This window comes from Vidua macroura, chromosome 8 (genome assembly GCF_024509145.1).
Source record: "Vidua macroura isolate BioBank_ID:100142 chromosome 8, ASM2450914v1, whole genome shotgun sequence".
Lineage (NCBI taxonomy): Eukaryota > Metazoa > Chordata > Aves > Passeriformes > Viduidae > Vidua > Vidua macroura.
In genome coordinates, this window is record NC_071578.1 from 14,046,055 (window position 1) to 14,072,967 (window position 26,913).

The 26,913-nt window shown below is 57.9% G+C and overlaps 1 protein-coding gene across 2 annotated transcripts in view; it reads right to left on the reverse strand.

Annotated features, from left to right (window-relative positions):
* Positions 1-446: 446 nt before the first annotated feature.
* Positions 447-26,913, reverse strand: part of SLIT1 (slit guidance ligand 1) — a 60,924-nt gene continuing 34,457 nt past the window's right edge. Inside the window, exons 5-38 of one of the 2 annotated variants that reach the window (XR_008438181.1) lie at positions 17,514-17,585; positions 17,302-17,373; positions 16,815-16,886; positions 16,325-16,488; positions 15,782-15,929; positions 15,179-15,250; positions 14,855-14,926; positions 14,677-14,748; positions 14,411-14,554; positions 14,123-14,286; positions 13,987-14,010; positions 13,427-13,571; positions 13,215-13,289; positions 12,842-12,985; positions 12,440-12,583; positions 12,167-12,333; positions 10,973-11,105; positions 9,993-10,061; positions 9,532-9,603; positions 9,236-9,307; positions 8,873-8,944; positions 7,215-7,378; positions 6,761-6,885; positions 6,453-6,550; positions 5,646-5,785; positions 5,170-5,263; positions 4,860-4,997; positions 4,228-4,465; positions 4,010-4,140; positions 3,764-3,918; positions 3,404-3,692; positions 2,855-3,066; positions 2,134-2,769; positions 447-644 (exon numbers count right to left, since the gene is read on the reverse strand). Coding sequence is in view for 1 of the 2 variants with exons in the window: in XM_053984112.1 (XP_053840087.1) it covers positions 2,525-2,769; positions 2,855-3,066; positions 3,404-3,692; positions 3,764-3,918; positions 4,010-4,140; positions 4,228-4,465; positions 4,860-4,997; positions 5,170-5,263; positions 5,646-5,785; positions 6,453-6,550; positions 6,761-6,885; positions 7,215-7,378; positions 8,873-8,944; positions 9,236-9,307; positions 9,532-9,603; positions 9,993-10,061; positions 10,973-11,105; positions 12,167-12,333; positions 12,440-12,583; positions 12,842-12,985; positions 13,215-13,289; positions 13,427-13,571; positions 13,987-14,010; positions 14,123-14,286; positions 14,411-14,554; positions 14,677-14,748; positions 14,855-14,926; positions 15,179-15,250; positions 15,782-15,929; positions 16,325-16,488; positions 16,815-16,886; positions 17,302-17,373; positions 17,514-17,585 (4,198 nt within the window). In the remaining variant the exon portion in view is untranslated. Of the gene's footprint in view, positions 2,770-2,854; positions 3,067-3,403; positions 3,693-3,763; positions 3,919-4,009; positions 4,141-4,227; positions 4,466-4,859; positions 4,998-5,169; positions 5,264-5,645; positions 5,786-6,452; positions 6,551-6,760; positions 6,886-7,214; positions 7,379-8,872; positions 8,945-9,235; positions 9,308-9,531; positions 9,604-9,992; positions 10,062-10,972; positions 11,106-12,166; positions 12,334-12,439; positions 12,584-12,841; positions 12,986-13,214; positions 13,290-13,426; positions 13,572-13,986; positions 14,011-14,122; positions 14,287-14,410; positions 14,555-14,676; positions 14,749-14,854; positions 14,927-15,178; positions 15,251-15,781; positions 15,930-16,324; positions 16,489-16,814; positions 16,887-17,301; positions 17,374-17,513; positions 17,586-26,913 lie in introns of both variants that reach the window. The other variant, XM_053984112.1, reaches the window with a different exon arrangement.

Below are 26,913 nucleotides of genomic sequence, written 5' to 3' on the forward strand. Positions count from 1 at the left end.
CTGTGTGGGGTTTCAGTGCTCCCATACCAGCATCTGAGCTGTGGCAGACTTGTGTTTGTGGCACCAACAGTGCAACCTCTTGGTGGTCCTGGAGACTGCTGCCCAGGCCCCCTCTACCCTTCCCCAGAGAGCTACAAGTGCCTGGTTTCCCCTGGAGCCATTCCATCCCCACAGCAGGCACTGGACCTTCAGCTTCCCACGTGCAAGACCCTGGCAGTGATGGCTGCTTTTGCAAGGCATTGCATGGATAACCCTGGCTGCTTGTCCCTGCCCCATGGGGGCAATGCGTTGGCCAGAAGTGCTACCTGGGGCTGCTCCAGGAGTAGGAAATCATCCCCCAAGGCACAACCAACTCTTTCCATCCTGTGCCACCTCCTCACACACTCAGCAGCCCCCAAGCACCAGCTTCTCCCTTCTCCCCACCAGGAAAGAAGAGGCCAAGCCTCTGAATGAATAAATGTCATGTTCACATGGAAGACAACATAGACAATACCAAACATCTCCTAAAACAATACAGCCTCTGCCAGCGGAAGGATGCCCAGCGCCTCCCTCGCCAGCCTAGTACAAACCAGCGTCTTCAATAGTGACACACACAAACCCCACGGGCCAAACAAAGCCACTGTCATTTTCCTGCCCAGTAGCATCTGTAAACAAAAAGAAAACATCATTTGTTGACCCCAAACATATAAAAATACTATAACAAAATGAAATACAAATATATATTAGAATCTGTAAGTATTCTGTATAAAGAGATACTTTAGCGGTTAGCGTACAGCAAGAACAGAAACACAACACAACCAAGCCCCGGGTGGGCCACAGGCAAAATGAGACGCATCCCAGCTCCTCTGTGTGGCAGAGGAGCTCCCATGGAGAGGGCATTTGTGGCAGAAACACATCCCCGTGGTGGTGGAGATGCCCTGGATGCCAGTGGTGAGCAGGGATGGGACAGCGCCTGCAGAGCTGGGTGTATCCAGTGGAGGTGCCTGGAATCCAGCCACAGCTGGCAGTGCAGACCTGAAACCAAAGTGCTGGAGCGGTGTGATGGAGAGATCCAGGACTGCAGCTCTGGGATGAGTCTGTGCACCAGGGTGATGTGGTGTTTCACTGTCCAGCCATGTGCAGTGTTCCAGGCTGGGCCCCTGCTCTCCTTGGCCCCCACAGCCATAGAGGTGATGCTGCTGCGGATGTTGCGTGCACGCAGTACCCCGGCAGGAGGTCCCTGTGTGCCCCCGCTCCTACACCAGCCCAGCACGTGCCCTGGCACTGTGGGCTTTGGAGAGATGCTGGGTATGGGCACTGGAGTCCAAGAGCTGATGGGTCCTGCCCTGGCAGTGGTGTTGGCTCCAGGCTTGCAGGTTTGGACATCTTCAGCCTCTTCAACTTGGCATGCACAAGACTGAGGCCCCAGTGATGGGCACGGCAAACCCACGTCCCAGCTGTCCCGGCAGCCTTTTGCTCCTCCTGGCTGGGTCAGTGGGACACGGGGGCACCGTCGCCCAGCTGCACGCCTGCTCTCCCCTAGGACAGAGCCTGCAATAACGGGATTCCTGTGCTGCCCTCACACAGCTCCCACCTCTGAGCAGAGCCACCTAGCTGAGCCAGGGCTATTTGTGGCCCTCTCCACATGAATGGCACAGTGCTGGCCCCATGGCACAGGGCAGGTTGGCACTGGAACCCTCAGGGACATCTGTGCACTGCTGCCTGTCCCCCATTCAGTGTGCCTGGCACCGCCCTGGTCACGTTCCACCAGTGTGGCCCTGATGTGACCACAATGGGCTGGACCCAAGCGTGCCCATGCACTGCAGAGCCCAGCCAGCATGCACAGACTGGGGGTGTCACCAGAGGGTCAGGCTAGGGCCACAGAGCTGGGAACATTATCTGGGGTACTTAGGGCTACAGCACCCTGCAGGGAGAGAGACCAGGGCTGCTGGAGGAGAGAACGGGAAACCAGGTCTGGGCTCAGCAGGACTGCAGGACACTGGCTACACCACACAGCCCACTGCAAGCCATGGCTTGCCATAGATCACAAGGCTCTGCCATGGCAGGCCTCCCTCCTCCCATCACACATGTTGGAAAAGCCCTCAGATCACTGGGCTGATGCAAGGGACAGGGCTGCCAGGGAGGGGGACTCACCCGGGATGCAAGCACTGCCCTCCATGGCTGTGGGGCTTCACTGGCAGGGAGGCAGAGTGCCACAGGAAGAGGACAGGGCAGCTGGGCAAGGTGCCCACTCCATATCCACATATCTGTGTAGCTGCAGTTCTTAAAAAAATTCTCTATCTACACATTTGCTTTGTTTGTGGGGTTTTTTTTCTTGGTTTTTTTTTTTTTTTTTCTTTCTATTTTTTTTCTGTTTCCATCCCAATCTTCTAGATGCACCAGCTCTACTCTCTGCTGGGCTCCTCAGATGCAGCTGCAGTTCGGAGCACCCAGAGAGCAGCACCATGCCCGCAGTGTAAAGTGAGGTCCTTGGCTCGGGGGGGTCTCCCCACCAGCCCCCCGGCTCTGCAGGGCCGGTGGCTGCTCACAGGCACTGGCTGCAGCCACACTTGCTGGGCTTCTCCACCTCCTCCACAAAGGTCGCACCGTTGCTGCATTCAAAGGCATATTTCCTGCGCCGCAGCCGCAGCCCAGTGCAGCAACTGGGGTCAGGGCCACCACAGGTCCCCCGGCATTCCACCCAGGCCACCGGCCGCGTCGTCTGGCAGATGGCATAGCCCCGCTGCACCTGGTGGTAGTCCCGCACTGGCTCCCCGCGGCACTCTGGCTCTGTGGGACAGCGGGACAGCAATGGTCAGCCTGGTGTGGTGGTGGGGGGCTGCCTTTCCTGCACACCCACCTCCTCAGCACCTACCTTGGTCACAGAGGGCTCCGGTGTAGCCATCGTGGCACTCACAGGTGGGCTGGCCACCTGGGGTGAGGTGGCAGTGGCCGTGGACACAAGGCTGGTGGTGGCAGGGGTCGGGTGGTTCAGCAGGCTGGTTGCAGAGCGCGCCCTGGTAGCCCTCTTGGCACTGGCAGCTGTAGGAGAGGGCATCAAGGGGCAGGCACAGCCCATGCACACACCTGTGGGCATATGGTGCTGTCAGGACCTGCTGGCGTGGCACCAGCATGCACAGCCCACCAGCACTGAGCATGGTGTGGCTCAGCACCAGCACTGTACTGTGACTGGTACGGCACCACCTGGTACAGTACAGCCATCATGGCACAGCACAGGTGTGACTCTGGCATGGCACCAGCACAGAACAGCCTGGCACAATTCAGTGCATGGCAGGGCAGCATCACGACACGGCACCACTGTGATGGCACGGGACTGACACGACAGCACCAGGAACCAGCCACAGGGCAGGGCGGGCAGCCAGGGGAGGGGCGGGTAGGGCACACAATGGGTAAGGGCACTCACTTGTGCCCCTGGCAGGGACCGCCGCGGGGCTGGTCGCAGTGGGGCCCGTCCCAGCCAGGCTCGCAGTGGCAGACGGGGCCCTGGGCACCCGAGGGCTGGCAGATGCCGTGCAGGCAGTACAGCTTGCGGCAGGGCTCGCAGCCCGGCACCACCCCCGGCGTCATCCGCGTCTTGGTGAAGTCCTGCAGCTCGTTGTTGATGTAGAGGTTGCGGATGCATCCGTGGAAGCTGGTGCCATTGAGGAGCTGCCAGAGGCGGAAGGCAGCCGAATTGACATCCACAGGCATTCCTGGGGAGAGCAGGACCATCAGCGCACCCGGATGTCCCCCCATGCCCTCCATCACCCGGTCCCTGTCCTACCTCCTACGTAGAGGGGAGCCTCACTATTCAGCGTGTAGTGCTTGCCCGAGTTGTCCATGGTCATGGGGCTGCCACCATCGATGGACAGGTTCACCATCTGGTCGAAGGTCACCAGCTCCACGGTGTGGAACTGCCCGTCATTGATGGTCTCAGCACTGGCAGGGATGGCTGGGTCACCGAGGATGCCCCCAGGCCGAAGCAATGGGGGTGGAGATCCCCAGTGAGTGGAGAAGGGGTGCCAGATACCTGTAGATGGCTGAGCTGGGGTGGGTGCCAGGGTCATAGCTGACCCTCACATGGCCCTGGTACAGCTCCACAGCCATGTGGTCGCTGTCACCATTGTACAGCAGGATGCCATTGCCTTCAGCCGTGGAGACCTGCCAGAGAGAGAGGTGGGAGCCCACATCCCTGGGGCAGACCCCCAATGCCATCCCTCAATGCCCCCACGCCCCCCTAGCCCTCACCTGAAGGGTGATATTGGCCCGGGGCCAGTCTTGCAGGTCAGTGAACTGCAGGTATGTGTCACGGTCCACAAAGTTGACGCTCAGCAGCTTCTCACATTTGGGGCCACCAAAGCCAGGCAGGCACTGGCACAGGGCGCGGGCACCCCGCTCCACACACGGGGCCCCATTCTGGCATTCAGCTCGCTCACAGAGGCCAGGCTGGCCAGCGGTGTGGGGCGGCATCTCGCAGAGCTGGCCACTGTGGGGCCAAGGGTGCTGCTGGGCTGGGGGCTGGGAAAGAGCCCTACACCCTGCCCAATGCCCCATAGGGCTCTGACAGCACACACCTGGGGAGGCTCTCCCAGACACTAGCATCAGAGGGATGCCTGGATGCTGAGCTGTGCCCTGGGGTCCCTCCCCAGTGATGCTGGCTCCCCCCAGCCTCCAGCCCAGAGAGACACACTCCCAGCCTCACTCCTTCCTCTCATACTGAGGATGGATGGATGGATGGATGGATGGATGGATGGATGGATGGATGGATGGATGGATGGATGGATGGACGGATGGACTTGGTGGCCAGGTCTTGTCCCTTCTGCACAGTGACACATAACCATCCCCACTACCCCAGGTGTCCCATGTCTTCCTGGTGGTACCTGTAGCCCTCGGTGCAGAGGCAGGAGTAGCCATTCACCTCATCCAGGCAGCGGGCGTTGTTCTGGCACCGGTGGTCCTGGCAGTCGTCGAAGTCCTCGCTGCAGTTGCTCCCCACATAGCCGGGTGCACACTCACACCTGGGGCAGGCAGGGGGCTCGAGGCTGCCCCTTCCTTCCCCCTTGCAGCAGTGGGTGCCTGCTCCTCCCTTGTAACCCCTCCTCTCCATGCCCCCTCACTGCAGTCCCCAAAAACCAAATCTACCCTCCCCCAGACAGCCAGAAAAAATGGTTTAGAGAGGAAGAGGCTCACCTGGGCCCCTGGCTGGTGGAGATACAGGTGGAGTCATGCTGGCAGGGGTTGAGCTCATCTGAGCAGAAATTGGGCGGCTGCTCACAGAATTCCCCTGCAAGGCAGAAGAGGGGGTGCCCAGCAGCTCCAGGACCAGAGGAGCAGCCCCAGTCCCCATGGGGCAGAGGGGACCCCTGGAGGACTCAGCTCAAGACAGGGAGCTGCCAAGCCCAGAGCTTTCACCCCACGGGCACAGGGTTCTCCTTCCCTGGAGACAGCTCCTGCCTGAGCCAGGCACTGAGGGCATCCCAGGGTGTGGGGGTTCAGCTGGGTGTACCCAAACTCAAGACAGCTGAGCCCAGCCAGAGCCCATAGCAATGGGCATTGAGACAGCAGGCAGAGGAGCTATTTAGCCCTCACAGGTGGGTAGAAGCACTGGGCACATTCCCATGCCAGGTCTGTGCCATTTGGGGATGGCTAACCCCCATTCCAGGTACCTGTGTAGTAGGCAGGACAAAGGCAGGTGTAGTTGTTGGCACTGGGCACACAGGAGCCCCCATTCTCGCAGCTGTGCTCCTTGCAGGGGTCGCTGGTGGTGTGGCAGCTCTGGCCCTCGAAGCCCACTGGGCACAGGCACCTGCCACAGGGCCGGGGCAGTGTCAAGGAGGAAAATGAAACAGAACATTTTGAGGTGGCTCCCCCAAAAATGAGCAGCACAGGACCTTGGCAAAGAGCTGGGTTTGGTGTCCTCGTGTCAAACACTGGGCACAGGGGTGGGTGGCAGCACAGCCTGCCCGAGGATGCTGTGTTACCACGACAACAGGCTGAGAGGCCTCTCAGCACAGGAAGGGGCTGCACAGCCTAGCTCCTCACCCCCAGCCTGCCAACTATTTTCAGCTCCTAATTGCAGCCTGATTCCCAGAATGGCCTAAAGCATTCAGAGCAGTGAGGGCTGTGTGAGGGTAAGGCAGCCACACAGGGAGCAGCAGTGACTCCAGGACCACAATCAATCCCAGCAACCAATCCCAGTCCCAAACCCCTCTACCTCCCTCTGCCTTCTGTGGTGATGGTACCCTCCTCTCCTTCACTGTCCTCTGCCTAGGAGCCTTTTGGCCTGGGAGGCATGCAAAAGTGGAGTCAGACAACACGAGCAGGAGCTCCCATGCAAATGCAATATCCCAGCTATATGCCCAAGGGAGTATGCAGGAAGTGAAGGAAGTATCAGAACTTCTCTCCATGGGAGACCAGGGTCCCATGCTCCTGCCCAAACACCCACCTTTCATGGGTTCCTGTCCAACACTCACCTGAACCCAGCTCCTTCCCCCTCCTGAGGCTGGCAGGTCCCCCCGTTGGCACAGGGGTTGGAGGAGCAGCCACCGAGTGCCACCTCGCAGTTCCGGCCCTGGGGAAGGATGGAAAGGTGGGAGCGAGGAGAGTGCCACAGCACCTGCCCAGCTCTCCCCATCCCGCTCAGCAGGATGCTGTGGCACAAAGGGAGGGTAGGTGGTCCCACAGGCAGCAAGCCCCAGGGGTATGGCAGAGACCCTGCTCTGCTCCCTTGCCCTCTGCAGGGACATGTCCCTGTGCACTGGGGACCCCGGGACCAGGGTACCTTGTAGCCACTGGGACAGGCGCAGCGGTAGGAGCCAAGGGGGTCATTGTGGCAGGTGCCCTGGTTCTGACAGGGGCTGGAGAGGCAGGGGTTGCACTTGGCCTGGACGCTCAGGGCAGGTGGGCCTGTAGGATGGGAGGCACGGAGATGACCATCAGGGCGAGGAGTGATCAGGACGTGTCCTTTTGTGGGCACCGATGTGGGGGCAGAGCCTCTGGTGTTGCTGGGAGCAGAGCCTGTCCAAGGGGCTTTGCACCAGGCAATGGGAAAGCCACAGATTTGCTCAGTCACCAGGGAAGTGCCACCAGTCAGGTAAGGGGATGGAAGCAACCTGGTCCCCCTCCTCCACAAGGCAGCTCAACAGACGAAATCCTGGAGCCATCCAGTCTCACAAAGCATTGCTCTGCTGGGTGCCCATGGGAGGGTATGGGTAGACAGCATGGGCACCTCTCACCTTGGCACTCAAATTTCTTGGCAGGGGTGGTGAGCAGCAGCTTTCCTTCCATGTCGGGGGGCCCGGCACAGCGGGCAATGCCGGGCTCCTTGTACCCCGTCTTGACCCAGCTGGAGAGCCAGCGCAGGTTGCAGCTGCAGTACAGGGGGTTGGCCCCGATGGCTCTGCACAAGGAGAGGGGCAAAACTGTACCTGCTGCCACACAGAAGGAGCTGGGCACAACTCTGTCACTTGACTAGGATGCCACATGATTGGCAAACCAGTGCTCCTCCATTTCTGGACCTACCAGAAGTGCTGCCCACAGTGGGAGAACTGGGACACACAACAGCCCCACAATGCTGTCCATTTAGACCACCCTGCTGCCAGAACCACAGCCCATGCAGTGCTCCTTGCTTTGCCCTGGGGCTCTCCTCCATTGCCCACACAGAAATTCTTAGCAGTCCCTCTCCACTACACAGGCAAAGCTGCCTGGGGCCAGCAAACTGGGCAAGGTACCTTGAGGCCATGCAGAAACAAACCTGCATGGGAGCTGCAGGGCCAGCCCAGGCTCTGCTGCACAAGCCTGCAGGACAGAGACACAGGAGTGGGCTGGTGGGAATGAGCCAGAGCTTGTGCAGACAGCACTGGGGGAAAGCAAGGAATTGCTCTGGGAAAGGAGAAGGACGATGGAGGGTTGCTCTGCTCCACAGTAGAGAAGGGTGCAGGAAGCAGTGGATGATGTGGCAAGTGGAGGGCCTGGATGTCTCTCTGAATCCTCCTTGACTGCAAAGGTCAGCAGTGATGGAGGGCCAGTGTGACCAACACATGTGACAAAAGAAGGAGATGGCAGCCCAGAGGTGAGGCAGTAGGGACAGCAGATCTGCTGGGGCTGACTAACCTGGTCCTACAGCACCCCCAGCACTGGCTGTGACACAGCTCAGCCTGTGGGAACTGGAAGTGCCAGCTATCTGCAGTGAAGGCAGCACAGCCAAGGGAAATTGGAGCAGAGCAAGCAGTGTTGCTCCCCAAAAAACAAGGAGGCTACAATTGGGTGTCAAGCTGCTCTTTGCAGACTGAAGGAACAGCCTGAGATGCCCAGGATACCGGGAGCAGGCAGCTGGGAACAGCTTAGTTAGGAGGCAGGGAGGGGACCAAAAAGACACTGTGAGCAAAGTTAAACCCTGGCCCTGCGTGGTGGGTATAGGGCAGTGCTCCTGGGGTGCAGGCTCACTCAAAGAGGGGCTGAAACACCACCACTGGCAGGAGGATACTTGATGACAGACTGGGGGGCTCTTGTGGGGTAGTGCACTTGCATAAGGCTAACAACACACTGGTGTGTGTCAGAGCAGCCCCTGCCAAGCCACAGCTGTGACACTACTCTGCATGGCTTGACCTCCATCTTGGGGGACCCCAGAGATCTAGTGGGCTGGGGAAGGACCCCACACCACATCCACCTAAGACCATAGGGACATCCCAGCGGCACCGGGAGACTCAGCTGCACACCTGGATCTGAGCATGGGCAGCAGGTCACAGCACTATCCAACAAATCATGTTGCAGGTACCAGCCCAGAGAAGAGGGGAGAAGACAGCTCACCCTCCAAGCTCAGCCCAGTAGTTTTTAAAGGTCTGTGGAGCCTGCATCCAGCCCCGAGCCCTGAGGAGTGGGAGGAGATACTCACAGGTGGGACAGGGAAGTGACATCTGCAAAGATGCCCTCGGGGAGGCTGGAAATGTCATTGCCATGGAGAGACCTGCAGAGAACAGAAGGTCCTGCAATGCCCAGGGCTCCAAGGTGGGCAGCAAGGACTGTAGCCCCACCCCACAGGTCCAGCTGTGGGTGGCAGAACCACACCACATTGTCACTGTTGCAAATGCACCATCTGCTCTGAGAGCAGATGAACCTTCCTGTGCTCCTCCTGCAGCCTCTACCCTGCCCACTTGCATGCATCCAGCTCCAAGTGGGCACAGGGGACACAGGGACATGGGCAGCAGCAGAGAAGGGGCCGAGCAGGGCTGTGAGCAGGGCTTGGGGCAGTACTTACAGCAGCCGCAGGGAACGGAGGCCCTCGAAGGCCAGCGGAGGGATGCACTGCAGGGAGTTGTAGCTGAGGATCCTGCAGAAGGGAAGCAGCCAGCACAGCCTTGTGTGTGCTGCAAGAAACCCACCCTGGCCTACATGCTGCCCTGCGTGAGCTCCACCTCAAAGCACCACTTCACCCAGGCACAGGGTGGAGACCCTGGTGTCCCCAGCACCCCCCAGTCTTTAGGGTTCCCTAGAACAGCCCGCACAGCTCAGCTGGGCTGCAGCGCAGCGCGGCACTGCAGGGACCTCACTTACAGGGTGGTGAGCTGGCTCATGTTGGTGAAGGAGGAGTTGCTCAGGGAGCTGATCTTGTTGTTGCTCAGGTCGCTGGAAAACAGAAACCCCAGGGCTTGGAGCCAGCTGGGCCCTGGCCCCTCTTACTGCTCCCCAGCCTGCTCAGCTGCAATGGGGTGCAAACAGCAGCCTAGCACAGTCTCCAAGGGAGCAGCAGGGTTGTCACACAGGGTGATGGCAGCAATGCCACTTGTCCCCCCTCTGTTCCATGCCCAGCACCAGGTGGTGAGCAGCCAGAGCTGAGCATTGCTACCAGTCAGTTGTGCTCCAGAGCAGAGAGGGGACACAGAGGGATGTCAGGGGTCCCCACACACTGCCAGGCCCCTCCTCAAGATCACACACCATGGAGACAGCCCCCTGTCCTCACGCACAAGTTTCAGCAGTGCCTCCAGCTGCCTGGGCTCCTGCTCCTGGCTACTTACACAAGCTGCAGATATTTGAAGGTGGAGAGCTGTCCTGGGACCTGAGTGAATTGGTTTCCATCCAAATAGCTGCAAGGGAGAACAAAAGCACCTCGGGGTGACTGAGAAACAGGAGATCCCTCTCTCTTCCCCCTCTTTCTCCTGTGCACCACCACAGACTTCAGGCTGCAAGAAGCATCTTTGGCATCACCTCCCTCCTGCACCCAGAGCCCAAGGGACTCTCAGGGGACAGCTGGGCTGGCAGGGGAGCTACTGTGTGAGTGCAGGAGTGCACCTGGGTTTGCAGGCATGTCCCTGGGGACACTCTCCCAGCAGCCTACGTGTGCAAGCGCAGCCAGCAACGTGCTGGGTTTACACATCCGATGGGAGCGTGGGAGGCTGTAACTGCTCCCAAGGCATGTGTGAGAATGTGAGAGATGGTGCAGGATGCAGCGAGAGGAGGAGTGTGCAAGACAGTGGAGGGGGCTGTGGAGGTGGTATGCATATATATATATATATATGCCCAACCAGTGCCTGCACCTCCTGCACACAGGACTTGCTGCCATCCCTCATCCCACATGGGTTCAGAGCCCCTTTCGCAGCGATGGGCATCACGGAGCCTGCACGTCCAGCTCTGGCATGCACATCTGAGCTTCGTGGCTGCATGATGATCACAGCTGCAGGGGGTGGTTGTCCCTCACTGTCCCCTCCCAAGGGCCAAAGACAAGGGTCTTGGCTGCTGGATAACAACACCTCTTGCACAATACCCTTGATAGCCCCAAGTCATCAGAGAGACTCTTGCTGAGCCACTTGCTGGTGTTGGGGGTGGACAGGATACCTTGGATGGGTAAGGTCCTACTCCCACTAGCAGGCCAGGATGGGGGTGTGGGGAGGAGCCCAGGAGTCTCTGCCCTGCAACCCCACAGCAGAGGCCCCTCACCCAGAGCTGTAAAGTTGATGGAGGGTTAGAGGGAGAGCTTGGATATTTTCCCACTACTCACAGCTCTGTGACATTCTTGGGGATCCCCTTGGGCAGGGCCTTGAGGTGCTTGTTGCTGCAGCGGACAACCGTGTCGAGGCAGGTGCATTCCTGCGGGCACTGTGGCCGGGGGATGCAGGTGGTCTCCTCCTTACCTGCACCAGGCATGGAAAGCCACCAAGTCACCAGGATCCAGCCCTGGGGTATTGTGTGAGGCCAGATTCAAAGCCTTGTGCCAGCCTAGGATGGCTCCCCTCCCATGCCAAGCATCCTCCCCTGCCCCCAAAGCAGGGTGTTGCAGGCAGTATCAGTCAGGATTTAGCAGTGCAGGAATTGCTCCTGCACCCATAAATCGCCTGCCCCACTGGTGTGGATACAACCACAGCTCAAGGCTGCTCTGATTTCACCATTTTCATGCAAAAATGCAGTCACAGGGACAACATAGATAAGGGCACAGAAGAAGGGGCTCAGCCCTGCAAATCCTCCTGAAACAACCTCCTTCACCCATCTCCCAGACACAGGTTGGATGGAGCAGAGCCTATGCTGAGCAGCCAGAGCAGTTGGCATTGCTCCCCTTCCCTGCCGTGATGCTGGAATCCTGCGGGAAAGGCATTCCTGGGACAACCGTATGCTATCTCGCACTTTTAGGAAAGGCGCAGGATGCAACCCTTCAGTCATTGACGTGGTGGAGGAGGGAAAGCAGAAGAAAGGATGGTTTGTTTGTAAATATTTTCCAGAGGGCTCAAAAGCTGCTCTAAATTAAAAAAAAATATATATATATAAAAAGAGGTTTTTCTCCCCACGCACACTCCCCGTCTGCTCCATCTGCCCACCGCCAGCTCCGGTGCATGTGCAAGGCTGAGAAGGGAAGGCGGGAAGGAGCAGGATGAATCCCAGCGGGCTTTGCCTACACATCTGCTCCTGTCAGCACCCGGGGCACAGCGTCTGCCAGCAGGGACCCACCTACATACAAGAGCCCCAAGGTGCAGTGGGTGCAAACTCCTCGTCTGGCTTCAGAGTGCATATTTGAGTGCCCAAGGGCCGAGTACCAGGAAGGGAAACTTTTGTATCATTAGGGAAGGACATTCATGGGGCCCCTTGAGCGATGGGCACATCCTGGCAGCAAGGATGGTGCTGGGACAAGGAGCACAGGGTCATCCTGGGAGGAGCAGCCTGGTCTCCCCTCACCCCTGGCGCTGCAGGGCCCATGAGTTACCTTCCTCACACCTGAAGTCAGGGAAAGCCACATCCTGGAGCGGGATCTGCCGGAGGAAGTCAGGGTTTTGGCACCGAGGGTTCCCTGTCACGATCTTCCTCTTGCGCAGCCAGTCCCCCAGCCAGGCCAGCTGGCAGTTGCAGTTGAAGGGGTTGGCGAGCAGGTTCCTGCACACGGGACAGAGCACAAGGGCAGCACCTGAACAACCACCAGGCAAGGGGACCTGCAGCAATGTGGACAGGCTGGGGGCATCCCCCGGGGCCCAGGACATACAGTGTGGAGAGGGATTGCAGTGTGTCAAAGGCACCCGGTGCAATTGTGCTGATCTGGTTGTCGTACAGGGAGAGCAGGCGGACGTTGCGCAGCCCTGTGAAGCTGTCATTGTGGATGCAGCTGATGCGGTTATTCCTCAGCATCCTGCAGAGGGAAGAGAACAAGGGCACCTACAACACAGGCAGGCACCACGGGGGAAACCCACCTTAGCAGTGCTCAGGCTGTGCCCACCTTAGTGCTGGGCAGCAGAATGAGCCTGAGCAAGTCCCTGAGCAGCAAAAACCTGCCCCCCCAGCACTGGATGCAGCCAGCTGGTGGGCAAGGCATCCTGAGCTGGCCCTGCAAGGAGGCAAGGAGTAAGGACGTCCCCATCTGGGTGCTCATGGAGGAGAAGGGACTCACAGTGTCCTCAGCCCGTCCAGGCCCCTGAACATGCCACTCCGCACAGACTCCAGCTGGTTGACAGTGAGGTGCAGCTCATTGACAGAGGATGCCCCCTCAAATGCCCCATCCTCGATCTCCGACACCTTGTTGTTGCTGAGGTTGCTGTGAAGAGGGAAAAGCAGGCTGAAATGAGGGCTCTGCCTTGACCTCATCCTGAACTCTGCCTCCCCCAGATCCCACTAAGCACCCCGTGATGCCAGTCCTTCAGGGGACCCTCAGGTTGGGACATGCCCTCTGTCTCACGCCCCAGTCTGCCCTGGCATCTGGGGATCCCCATGTGCCTTCCCAGCCCTTGGCACTCATGACATGGCTGTGCCTGCCCAATACTCACATTTTCTTCAGATGTGGGAGTTTCTTGAAAATGCCAGTGGCCTCCAGGATGGAGATCTCATTGTTGTTCAGGCGCCTGGAGTGGGCAGCAGGGAAAAGAGCTCAGGAGATGCCTGCAAAGTACCTGGTACAGCCCAAGCCCCAAGCCAAACCCCAGTGCCAGCAAGGTGCCTGCTGCAGGAGGGAAGGCAGAGTGAGAGAGGAGACTCTTACAGCTCAGCTGTGGACTGTGGGATGCGATCTGGGATCTTGGTGAGTTTCAGGTTGGAGCACTCAACCACACCAGATTCACAGCGGCATTTTGGAGGGCAGATCACATCACTGTTGCATTCACTGTTCAGCTGGTAATCCTCTGTCCCTGTGTGATGGTGAAGGCAGCATGGGTTCCCACAGGGAGAGGCACCTCTCCCCTCTCCCTCTGATCCTCCCACATCCCCACCTGGTCTCATTTTCTTCCCCAGCTCCCTTCATTCCAGCCCTTGTGCACATGCAAACCAGCTTATCTAAGAGATATTTTTCCTGGGTACACAGGACACTGCCCTGCCCACCACCCTCCTGCAAACAAAACTGGACCCTGGGGACACCTCTGTGCCCATCCAGGTAACGGTAGGATGGGAAATGCCACAACACATCCTGGTACCCAGCACGTGGGAAATGAAGCGTGGTTCTGCTGGGTCAGATCACGGGGCTCCGGCACAACATCCCCGCCGGCAGCCTGGCCAAAAGGGCACCATGCACACACCCACGCACATGTGTGCGGCTCCTCTGCTCACCTGGGATGAAATACTGCTCTTTGGCTGTGGAAAAAAAAGCACATCAGCCCTCTGAGCACACGGACACCAGGCTGGGACAGGGCCAAGAACAGCCGTGCTGCAGGATGCCTGTGACAGGGCTGGGGACAGCTCTCACCCGAGCAGCGGAACTTCTTGCTCTTGATCTGGCCGATGCGCTTGTTGGCCAAGCGCCGGGGGCTGGCACAGCGGGCTCCACTGGTCTCCACGGGGTTGGCACGCAGGAAATCTGCCAGCCACTTCAGGTTGCAGTCACAGATGAAAGGGTTCTGGGCCAGGTGCCTGTGCCAGGGACAGCAGGTGACACACCGCCAGGAGCAGGGGGTGATCAGCAGCTCCAGCCCTGGAGATGCTTTTCCCCCAGAGGCTCGCCTGCCCAGCCATGGGAGCTGGATTGGACACTCACAGAGTCTGGATGGCCCGCAGGGAGGTGAACGTGCCTTTAGCCAGGCTCTGGATCTTGTTGTCATAGAGTGAGAGAAGTGAGAGGTTCTGCAGATCCTGGAAGGCATCTGCCCGTACACAGTTGATCTTGTTGGCATTGAGAAGCCTGTCAGGGAGGGAGGGATGTGAGTCTGGGGACACCCCTTCACTGCACCATAGGTGCTAGGGACCTCAGTCCTGCTTCCCTATGTCCCTGAAAAGCATCCCACACAGCCACTGGTGCCTTACAGCAGCTGCAGGGCGAAAAGTCCTCCGAAGACACCCTTAGGGAGGTCCGTGATCTTGTTGCCATACAGCACCCTGGGAAAGAAAGGCTGGTGTGAGAGAGATGGGGGGGAGTGGTGTGGGCCATGGTTAAGGGGTACAGCATCCACCCCATCCCACCCACAGCAGTGCAGGCACTTACAGGGAGTTCAGTGAGCGCAGCCCCTGGAAGGCATCAGGGGCGATCTCCGAGATCTGGTTGTTGCTCAGGTCTCTGAAACCCAAAGGGAGAAGGTGGCCTGGTCCCCTCTTCTCTTGTCCTATGTCCTCATCCTTCTGCTAGTGCCAGGGGACCACCCCCAAGACCCAATATACAGAGCTGGGGTTATCCAAGACCCCCTCCCAGTGCTGCCATATGGGGCACCCATGTCACAGCAGGTGCCCCATGTCTGTCAGCTCTCAGCAGTGGCTAGCAGCATGAAGGGTGTTGGGGTTCAGGGTGAGCTGGTAGAGGCTGCACACTTACATCCTCCGCAGCTTCTTGTAGGGTGAGAAGGCTCCTGGAGGAATGGACTTGATGCCGTTGAGTTCCAAGCGTCTGCAAAGAGGATAGGGGGAGATGAAGGCTCTGGGGCTTGCCAAACCCCAGAACCCCACTGACAGAGTCCTCCAGGACCCCTAAGGTCGCACAGGACCTTAGTTACCCACAGGAGCAGCCCTAAGTTACCCACAGGAGCAGAAGTATTCTGCCCAGAGACAACTTGCATCCTGGGGCTGGGGCTTTCTCCATCAGGGAGAGGTGTCATGGGTGGGGGAACCATGGTGGCTGGGGTGGAGGAAGCACCTCTCCTACCCAGCCCCTTGGGTTTGGGGGTGCCTGCTGCCTCCCATGTGCTTTGTGCACTATCCCAGCAGGGGCTCTGCACCATAATTGGATTCCTCTAAGGAGATTATTTCTCTATTTACATTTTTAATGCAGCTAAATCTAGAGCTAAATCTGGGCAGAGTGAGAGAAGGGCAAGGAAGGCCTGCTGCCCTATGGAGTGGCTGAGCTGCAGGGCTTGCTCCTGTGTTCCCAGTGCCTTGAGCCACCCAGAGCCCAGTGGTGATGGTGTGGGGCCATACTCACATCTCTGTCATGGTCTCAGGCAGGTTGGCGGGGATGGCCGTCAGCCCCTTGCCCCGACAGTCCACAATGCCATTGCTGCAAGTGCACATGGCTGGGCAGGAGCCAGAGGACAAGCTGCAGAGCTGGGCATGTGCTGAGTCCGTTTGTCCTGCCAGGGAAGCAGCCAGCATTGGAATTGCAAAGAGCTGAGCCAGGCCAGTATGTGGCAGCAGCCTGAAGAAGGGACCCTGGTGACAGCTCAGCATGCAGGGACAGTTCATGGCACCCTTGAGCGGGTGCATAAGATCTTGACGCACCCCAACTCCCTGCAAAAGCTCCAAAGGCCCACACTGATGTACTGTTGTACTGATAGGGTGGCACTGTCCCCATATTGTCCCCACACCAAGGACTGTGCTGACCTGAGATGAACCCACAGCATGGGTTCTGAGGCTCTGAACTGGGGCACATGGCAGGGAGTGGAGATGGGCTGCATTGGTGGCACAAGCCTTGTTCCCCTGGCCCATGTCCCTGCCCTGGCACCCACCACCTCCTCTGTCTCCTCACCAGAGCAGCTGAACTCGTTCTTTTGGATCTCAGCCACGTTGAGGCCGCGAAGCTGGGCGGGAGCAGCACACTGGGTGAAGAGCCCGATGGTGGGGCGCTGGCGCAGCCACTGCGAGAGCCAGGCCAGGTGGCAGTCGCAGAAGAGATGGTTGGAATGCAGGCGGCTGCAGGCGGATGGATGGAGCAGTCAGCAGCCACAGCAGAGCTCCTGCCCGCTCCACTGCCTTCTGAATGCCCCAGCCTGGCTCATCCCAAAGGCTGGGGTGATTCAGAGGGAGATACAGAGGGGCCGAAGAGCATCTGTGACAGTTGCCAAGGCCACCTTGCTTGGCAGTACTTGGGGACGCTCTGCAGGGCTGTCCCCTCCATTCCCTCACCATGGTGCTGTCCCAGCACTACTGAGCCACCAGCACCAGCAGCAGAGCTGGGAACATCCCACTCTAGCCTAGGAGGCCTCTCCCACCACCACCACCACGGCCCTGGCACTCACAACGTCCGCAACTTGGGCATGTGGTTGAAGCTGGACACAGGAATTGAAGTGATGTTGTTGTTATTCAGGGTCCTGCAGGAAGACAAAGAAGGGCAAACAGGCAAAGAAGGTCAGGGCAGATAGGCTATAAATAGGAACATGAGATGGTCTAGGTGGCACTAATCTCTGAGAGCAACCTAGCACAGGGTGAATGGATGGAGAACTACAGGCTGGGGACAGCCCGAACCCCCAGCAGGACTTGGTGTCCTTTCCAGGCTTCTCTCCACAGCCAGTGGCACCAAGGTGGCCCTCAGGGACAGGATCAAGCCCTGGAGAACAGCTCTGCAGCAGTTGTACCAGAACACTGGTCAGCCCCTGCTCATGCCCAGGGAGAAATGGAATGCTGGGATGTCCCTGCAGCACCTCAGTGAGGGGGGACACTCAAGGACACCCTCATCCTGAATGAGGTTGCAGACTGGAGGCTCCAGCCTTGTCCCCAGTCACTTACAGGACCTCCAGCCCCCGCAGGGCACGGAAAGCCCCATCCTCGATGCAGCTGATCTGGTTCTTGTCCAGTTGTCTGCAGGAGAAAGGGGAAAAAAGGGAGAAATGTTGGGACAGCCCAGGCACAGAGCAATCAGTGCTCCTAATCACTTCCGCTGCCTGCTGCCACTGGACCTGACCCCAAACTCCCTCATGCCCAACACTGCCAGGACTCACAGGTTCTTGAGGTCGGTGGCCCCACGGAATGCTTTCCTGGGGATGGCCTGGATGAAGTTCTCACTCAGGTCCCTGCAGAAGAAAGAGGCAGGAAGGAAAATGAGCAGTGCTTGCGAAGTGTGATGTCCTGTGGGAGCAGGGCATCCACAGGCAGGGGCATGCCCCGGCACTCAGTGATCCCTCAGGGACTCTGATAAACTAATTTGGCTTCAGGTCTTTGGCTGACCACTGTTCTGCTGGCAGTCCTGAGGCAAGTCTGGCTCCATCTATGGTGGCTCAAAGTGACTGGGGCTCCCTGGGAACTGACAAGCAGAGCTGACTGGCACAGCTCTGGGAAAACCGTCCATACTTAAATACTCTCTGACTTCTATAATTACAGGTCCCTGCTGATTAACTGGTAATTACACTTAGTGGCTCCAGGAGGCATTCCCATGGAGCCTGACCTGCACTTCAGAGGGCACAAATAATCGGGTCATTATTTACTTCATCACTGCAGGGTACTGTCTGTGTAATCACCTGCTCTGCAATGCCAGGGCATGCCAAGCCAGCAAGGGCTCTGGGTTGCAGAGCTGGCAGCAGGTCAGATCCCCCATCATGCCTGGGCTAGCTTTTAAAGACCATGAAGACCACAAATCTCACTGCAAGTAAGGTCTGGGTAGACTGGCTCAGCTGTGGGAAGACCTTATTGTTTTATTTATTCTCCATGGCTCCCAAACAGCCATTCTGCCTCCCACCCTAATAGTCAGCAGCTCCTCCGAACTTGGCTTGCAACTGCATTGCCTGCTCCTGTCCCGGGGTGCCAGCACAGTCCTGCTCCAGCCACCCCTGGGGCAGGAGGTCAAGTTCCCATCTCCTTCCTGGCAGAGGTAAACTGAGGCACAAGATAGCATTTTCTCTGTGCAAGTCCATGGATGAGTGAGGAGGAGGACCAGCACATCCCACACAGATTAAATGTCCCCAGAATTACACAGGCCACACAGACACCCCCATCCCAGCCCCAAGAGGTGGTTTAGGGTGTACACACAGATATCAGCACTTCACACATAGTGCTCACCAGCTCTGCTTCAACATAACAAAGCCTGTTTGCTGTTGATAACCCACAGCTGGACTGGGTCAGGATGGAGGCACAGCATCCACGTTCCTCCCCATGCCCTTATTTCCTCCAAAAAGTGGGCTCAACAAATGGGCATATGCTGCTTGCAAAACACCAGGAGGTCTCCAAACTGGGACTTCACCCCAGCTGACAGCTTCACGAACACAATGAGAAAATGTTCCTAGAGGAAAGCACCAGCATTACTTGCACAGCTGCATGAGGAAAAGGAAAGCAAAAGGACAGTGGGCTTGCCTAAGCCCTCCAGTGGGATGCCTGACCACCAAGGAGATGCTATACAGTCCCATTGTGATGCACCAACCCCTGCCCCCTGCATCACTCCGGGTCACTCCTGGGAAACCAGAGCCGGCTGGCAAAGCATCGTTGCTGGGGCAGTGGAAGGGAGATGCCGCCCCAGGAACTGCCCGGGCTTCTGGAGAAGGACAAGCCCAGCTCCTCTGCGAGCAGCAGGCGCAGTTTCGCAGCAACCCACGTGGCGGCACTGCCAGGCTGCCCTGCTGTTTGTGCTGCCTGCACTGCCTGCCCTGACTGTGCCGACTGTTCCCAGAACTCCGGCCCGACCTGCCCACGAGGGATCAGGGTCCCCTCACCCTCTCCAAAGGCAAAGGACCAGACACCTGCAGCAGCCTCCAATTGCCCAGCACTCCTTCAAATACAAACATCTTCTCCTCATACTGTGTTGGGGATGCGATGAGCCTAGGGATCCCCAGGAATTGCACTGACCTTTCAGAAAAAGACAACATTGCACCAATTCCTCTTTTCTCTTTTATTTCCCACAAAGAATCCCTTAGATAACTCTTAGGAAAAGATAGCAACTTTTTTACATGGGCAGACAGTGATGGGGGAACAGTTTTAAACTAAAAGAGTGGAGTTTTAAATTAGATGTAAGGAAGAAATTCTTCACTGTGAGGATAGCGAGCCACTGGAACAGGTTGTCCAAAGAACTTGTGGATACCTCATCCCTGGAAGTGTTCAAGGCTAGGCTGGATGGAGCAATGAGCAACATTATCCAGAGGGTGCCATCCTTGCCCATGGCCAAGGGTTTGAACTAGATGATCTTCAAGTTTTCTTCCAACCCAAACCATACTATGATTCTATGAACCCTTCCGGTGCAGTTCATCACTCTTTCTAGCAAAGCACTCAATGCACCACATTCCTTCTTGGCAGCTGCCTGTCCTCCAGCATTAAACCCGTCACAGAGGTGAGCACCACACCTCAGTGCTCTGCACCCCTCTCCCAGCTCTGGCACTGCCTGCCCAGGCAGGTCCTGTCTGCAATTTGCTTGGTTCCCCCATGGAAAGCTTGCTCCCATTTCTCTGCTTGGAGCACATGGGAGTCCCAGTGCGCCCAGGGAGTAAACCCAAGCGTCTGTCTCCAAGCTGCTCATTTACAGCTTGCGAGGGAAATGCTGCTAGAAGGTTGCAACTGACTTTGCGAGGCTTCTCCCCTTCACAGCTTTTTGTGACAGTCACCGATGAAGTGCTGCCGTTGGGGGTACCGAAGCCAAGAGGGACAGACGCTGGATGCGAGGGTTTCAGCAAGGCCCCGGCACCGGGCTGAGATTGCATCGCACGGTTACACAGCTGACGACACCAGGACAAACACATGCTTTGCCTGTGGAATCCTCGGCCCCGGCGTTGGAACAAGGCACGGCCCCTTCCCTCCTGGTGTTTCATAGCTCCCAGCTATGTTTGCTTTACACTTTGGCGCAGAAGAAACAGCAGATGGCACGGCTTCTCCTCGCTCCACCGTGCTGCTCGCAGCACCACGGCGGCTGCATCGGTGCCACCTCACGCCCTGCCGAATACAAGAGTGTCACTGCCATCACATGTGGTGTGCCAGCTAACAGCAGTGACCACGGGCACTGGCAGGTCTGACAGCCCCACTGGGGATCAGCTGACGGACGCAGGCAGAGCAAAGGAGGGGGAGTTGTCACAGTCACCCTCACTGCCTCTTCTGGTTTCACTTCCAGGTATTGTCCTAAAGCTCCAAGTTTAAGAGTTCCTGGCTGTTGAATCCAGGCGTTCACGAAACAGCCAGCCCATTCACAGTGCCACTGTTCTCCCATCCCTGTGCCATGGTCTCAGAGGACCATGCAGCTGGAGTTTGTCTTTGCACACCACAAGGTACAGAGGGCTCTGGTAGTCCCACGGGTGCAAAGGGGGAAGTATAACAGGGGGTGAGGAAGTGATGGAGGACACCTCTGTCACCACGCTCACCTCCCACATGGATTTCTGACCCAGCAGATGCCTGTACAACAGCAGCAGCCAGCTCCAACCCACAGCTGTGTGATGACAAGAAGGCAGGCACCCACTTTTCTTCCAAGTCTCCCGAAAGCCTCATGGCCAGACTATATCCACACACGTCCTCCCTGGCTGGGCAGTGAGAGGGATGGCGGTGGTCAGGGATCACGATTTCAGGAGCTGCCCAGCTCGCATCTTACACCCGGCTACTCTTCCCCATTGTGTGTGTCGGCGCGGTAGCCGTAGCGAGGCAGGAGGTGCCCCGGCGCTGCCTCTCCTGGCAGCCACAGTCCCATCCCACTGCCGCCGGTTCCCGGGGAGCCTCGGCGAGGAGCCAGGCGCGGGGACGCGGCTCCTCGGGGCTGGCAGGGGCTCGGCGGCGGGAGCCAACCCCCCAGCGCGACGCCCTGCCCGGCGCTTAGCGGGGCGCCCGAGCAAAACTGTTCGACATGGCTTCCCAGTGGGGAGCCCACTCAGGCAAACAAACCCCGGCAGCCTTAATCTCCCCGGCAAGAGCCCGCTGGGCCGGAGGGCGGGCGAGAGGGAGGGGGCCGCAGCGGGGCTGCGGTGGCCGGGCAAGGAGGCCGGAGCTATTACCACGCTCTCATTCTTTTGGCTAATCCTGACTTCACACTTTAACCTGATTGAGCCTTGTTTGGCGAGCCGGCTCCTTGCGCGCCGTGTGAGGGGATTAGGGCTGGACGCAGCGGGGAGGTAATTGCTTCCCAGCGGCGCTGGCCCCGCGTCCTCCGAGCCCCCCGCTGCCAAGAGCGCTGGGGCGGCCTGGCAGCCCTCCGGCAAGGCGCTGCCCTCGCCAGGCAGCCCGGCTTGGCAGCGGCCGCTGGGCTGGCTCCGGCGGTGGTGCAGAGGTCCAGCTTGCCCGGTGTCAGCGGCCACGCGGGCACCTTGTGCAGGGCAAAGCTGCAGCCCGTGTCATGTCCCGGGCACGCCGGCCAGGGCTGCAGAGCCACACTGTGGCAGGCGAGTGACTCCACCCTGGCAGTGCCCGCATGCCCGGGACCAGTGCCGACTCCAGGCAGGTGAAGTGCAGGGGGCTGCTCCTCTCTTTACCTTATTTCCTCCCCAGCATCCATGCTGGAAACTCTTTATGAGGGCTTCAGCCTCTGCCAGCCCACAGTTCCCACAATGAAAATGCATGACACTGCATGCCCCTGGCTCACACGCCAGTGCTGACACCAGTCACTGCAGGCACTGGCTCAGCCACAGCAACCATCCACCAAGCCTTGAGCAGACAAGGCAACCAAAGTCCCCAGCCCTGCAGAGCATCAGAGTTTCATGCTGGCACAAGAGCTCCCCGGATCCCAGCCTCTCCTCAGTGGTGCCATGCCAGAGGCAGCTGTGCTAGAGCAGAAACCGCGTTTCCCCAGCAAGGACTGTGGCACCAGCAGCTATTAAACAACCCGGTGTCTCAGATCACCCCGCACATGCTGTCTGTCCCAGCACAGCCTGTCCAGGGCAGAGGGATGAGCAGAGACAGGGCTGACAGCTGTTCACACCACCACCTTCACTGCCTGACAGGTGACAAGGGGTGAGCTGAAGGGACAGTAAGACTCCTGCATTACAAAAAAATCAATAGACTAATCAGCACTTGCATTAGTACCAACAGCCCAGAGTCTCCCAAGGGTTCTGCACTCTCTGTTGCCACTCCAGGGCAGGAGCTGCTGCATCCACTGCTTGTGCCAGCATCAGCATCTGCAGCCCTGTGCTGGGGGAAGTGTCACCCACATGTCCACAATCCCACATGTGGCTACTCGAGGTGATGCACACAAAGTCCCCAGTGCTTCAAAGACCCAGTGCCCAAGGAGGGGTGGCCCTAAGGGAGCTGCTTGCTGGAGATGGGGAGCAGCCACCCCTCCGCTGCATTAGCAGGATGCCAGGGCAACAAGGCAGAATTTTGCCCCAGTCCCCAGTGCCAGTTTGAGCAGGACCCCACAACCCTGTCTCAGGTTCAGGCTCCTGTGGTGTGCCCCCAGCATTATGTCATGCTGTTTGATTTTTAATGTGCTCCACTGGCCCAGCTGCTGGCACCACTTTCATCCTGGCCAAGGGAGATGAGAAAGACCTCCCACTGCCCCCAGCCCATCTCACTCTACTGTCCCCAAGGGTACAGCCTCAGCCTGTGTGCTACCTGCTACTGCCTGTTGCTGCCTGCCACCCACTGCAACCCCAGCCCTGCGGCTGAGGGCATTTGCACAGGACAAGGGGGGATGGCAGATGCTGAAGCATGGTTACAAACAGGCCAAAATGTAGCGTGGTGAGCTCAGCGTGAGCCCCTGCCACTCAGGAGAAACCTAGTGGGGTTTCTGGAAAAGGTGCTTTGGCAGCAGCCAGAAGAGGAAATGGGAGGGAATGCGACAGGGTACAAAGCAGCATGGTGTGGGGAAAAGGAACATTATTTACTGCTTTTCACAATGCTAGAACGAGGGATGACCAACAGATCACGAAGGCAAGCTTAAAATCACAGCTAAGAGTGAATCCTCCAAATTAGAAGTCCATGTGTCTCTCAGCCACAGCCAGCTTAAAAGGAAAATTAATAGAAGCAAAATGCAGAAATGCACCTGCCAAGCCTTGCTGTGGCAAGAACACCTGCAGGTGGATGCTCGGGAGCTGACTCCTGCTGCCAGGAGACCAGCTGGGCACATCTCTGGTAACATCACCCTGCCCAGTGCAGGCTCTGTGGACAATGGCTCCATCACTGCTCTTGGCAGGGACTGCCACCCACCAGGAGTCACTCCTGTCAGCCTGTTTTAGTGGCAGGCAGAGATGCACAACCCCTCTGCTCCCCAGGGCAGTATGGGGGACACCAACCTGGGGTCAGGGCGATGCTGGAATGCCCAGCCAGGGCAGGGATCCCGGCTCTGATCTCCGCCTGTCACTCTTGTCACTGCCCCCTCTTGGAAGAGGAGGGACAGTGAGTTGGAAGTGGGGGAGGGAGGCGCTGCTCCTACAGGGGTTCAAGGGGGAACAGCTGGTTGCTGTGAAGAGCATCCCAGGCTGGGCGGGGTGGCACAGCCCTCCCCGCTGGCAGCCGGAGTGGAGCGGTTCATCAGGCAGCCCCAGCCGCCAACAATTACGTGCTGAGTAAATCGATGGGATATAATTGGACTATTAAGATCTCATTATCCTCCTAGCTCTGGTTGCCACAGCCCGCAGCGAGCTGGGGGAGACTGCAACCTGCAGCCACAGAAACTGCCTCCCGACACACACAGCCTTGATGGGTACTGGGAAAGGATGCATGGAGCAGGGACAGCACAGACAGGGGGAACAAGGATGCTGGCAGCAACCAAATCCAGCACAGGAGACATATCTGTGGCACAGCAAAGCACTGTGCAAAGGCAGGGTGGTGTCCCTACAGGGGTCCTATAGATTAAGACAACCAGCCATCCTTCTAGTCACCATAGCAGCCTGAAAGCCACCACTGACCTCTCCTGCCCTGTGTTCTCATTGCCCCTCAGTGAGATGGGGAGTTTGGCCTCTATATGCACTTACATGCATATCTGTACCCCATTCCTGCTGGAAAGCAGGACTCATGTCCCCACCTGCAGGATACAGGGTCCCTATGCTCTGAATCACGCAGGCTGCGGGCCCTGAGTGTCCCTTTCCCTGTGCAAGGGCTATGTACCCACATCATCACCTGCTCACACACCACCCATGGTGGCTGATGCGATTCCAGGCCATGGGACAGTCCTCCCGAAGGGACCAGCATCCTCAGCATCTCTTGGCACCAGGTCATATCCACTGTGGTTCAAGTGAAAATAAATAATCACTTCTCTTAGGAGAGCTGACCCCAATCCCACCTGAGGTTTCTCATAATGTTTCTTTTCTTCTTATTTTCTCAGCACCAGTGAAAGTAGTGAATCAGTACTCCTCCTTGCCAAGCCTTATATATAAGGACAAAACAATCCTTTGCTGCAGCAAGGCAAAACACAAGTTGACACCACGATGTGCTGAGTGTCTCAGAGCACAGACCTCAGTGACACAAACCCTATCAAAAACTTCTGCTTGTCCACACAGTAAAGTGTAAAAGTGAACAGAGCAGGGAGCAATGCTTCACGCTTACTACCCTGCCTTCCCCAGGCTTCCCAAAGCGCCGTGCTGACCCCAGGCTCTGGCCCTGGTTCTTTCCCTCCCAGGAGATGCAGATGCTTCCATAAACATTAAAACTGGAGAGGTTTGTTGCTTGGACAGATGAGCAGAGCATGTGTAAAAGCCAACATATGCTCATGGCAACATTTAGTGAGAGGAGTCCCAGCCCCAGCATGGTGGTGTTGATTTAGCAAAACATTTCAGGGTATGCACAAATGTCAGTGGCTTCAAAGGGACACTGCTGACCCATGCCATGTGTCTTTACCGGAGCACCAGCAATTGACTCTGGCTGGTATCACCCAAGGGCGCCACCACGGTGTCAGTGTGTGCTGAGGGGACACCCCGGGCATGCTGAGGCATGTGGGTCCATGCACTGCAGGTAACATCAGCAGCCCCACGTTTGGGCATTGGGGAAGCTGGGGACAACGCAACGTCCCCAGCGAGTGGGGTGATCTGTGCCGGAGGGCACTTGAATGAGCCGGGCTTTGCTGAGCTCTCTGCCAGGGCAGCGCCTGTGCAGTGGCTCCGGTCCAGCTCCAGCAGGATCGGCTCCTGCGTGGGCTGCGCTGCAATGCCAGAGCTGCGGGACTCGGCCTCTGTGGGAAGGGGGATGCTATGGGAACAAGGGGAGCTGGCCAAGGAAAAGAGGGAGGGTGGGAGGGAGGGGGAATAAAGCATCTGCTACACACCCAGGAGCCTCTTCAGAGATTGAAACAAGTTAAAAGCAGCAGCTTTAATGGAAACACAAGTGAAATAACAAGCTGCAAACCCTGCGTGCCTGTCACCGCCCCCTCCCCACAGCGTCCCTTTGTTCCTGCAACCTCGTTATCGGCAGGAAGGGGAGCTAACAAGAGGCTAAGGCATCGCCATCAGCTCCCCCTCATCCCAAAGTGTCTTCAGAGAGCCACAACTCCTTCTGTGTCCAGTGCCCTGTGGTCTGGCAGAGCCCGGGGTGAGCAGGGGAGTGTCCTGCAACCCACCTGTGGGAGCAGCCAGCCTGTCAGTTTCTGCAAAAGGACCTACTCTGGCTGACACATCTACCCCAGTTTTCTCTGTCTGCTGGCTGAGGGTTCATTCCCTCCAGCACGTGTCTGGCTGGACACTGAGTGTTAAAACTGCACCTGCCTGGCTCACAGCCTCTGTGTCCCACTGCCCCTGGGAACCAAGGCACCCAGCCACGGGCCCCATTGCTGCACAGCCTCCTGCTTTTCTGCATCCCTGCTTCTGATCATTTCCAAGTCCTCTTAGCCCTGATGTTCAGCAAATCTTTTCTCCTCCCTCTTTCCATGTTTTTTCTTCCGTCTTACTGTCTAGTAGTAAGACAGAACCTTCCACCAAAGCATGTTTTTCCAGCTACTACACTACCCTCCAGCTTGTGCACCTACCTGCTTCACATCTGCATACCTTGGCTCATTTCAAGCATGTTCCCCACATGCTGCAAATAAAAGGCACAGAGATGTCCCTTTCCCCAGGGCTGCACGCCAGGCCCCCAACCCTGCAAACTACTGCCCAGAGCGTAGTACCTCAGCACTCACAGATCCACATGTTCCAGGATGTCCAGCAAATCAGAGTAGCCCAGCAGCTCCAGAGCCTGGGACAGAGCAAGCTAGGGGTGGTGGCAGAGATTTCCTAAACCATGTGTGGTTCTACCTCCAGCAGACAGCAGTGTGCCACAGCAAGACCCTCCCATGTAGTTCTGTGACAGGACAAGGTCAATCCCACCTCACCCCATCACAACCCCATGCATGACTGTGCCATGCCCTGAGAAGTGCCAGGCTCCAGCCCTGCCTGCCACGAAGCCTTAACATCCTCCAGCATGCAGCGTGTGCTCCCTGCCTGGCAGCTCACACCCAAGAAGATACCCCAAACTCCATGCTGCAACACTCATCCGAGGTGTAAATGAAAAAGCAAATAGCTCTTCTGGCGAGCCAGCCCTGAG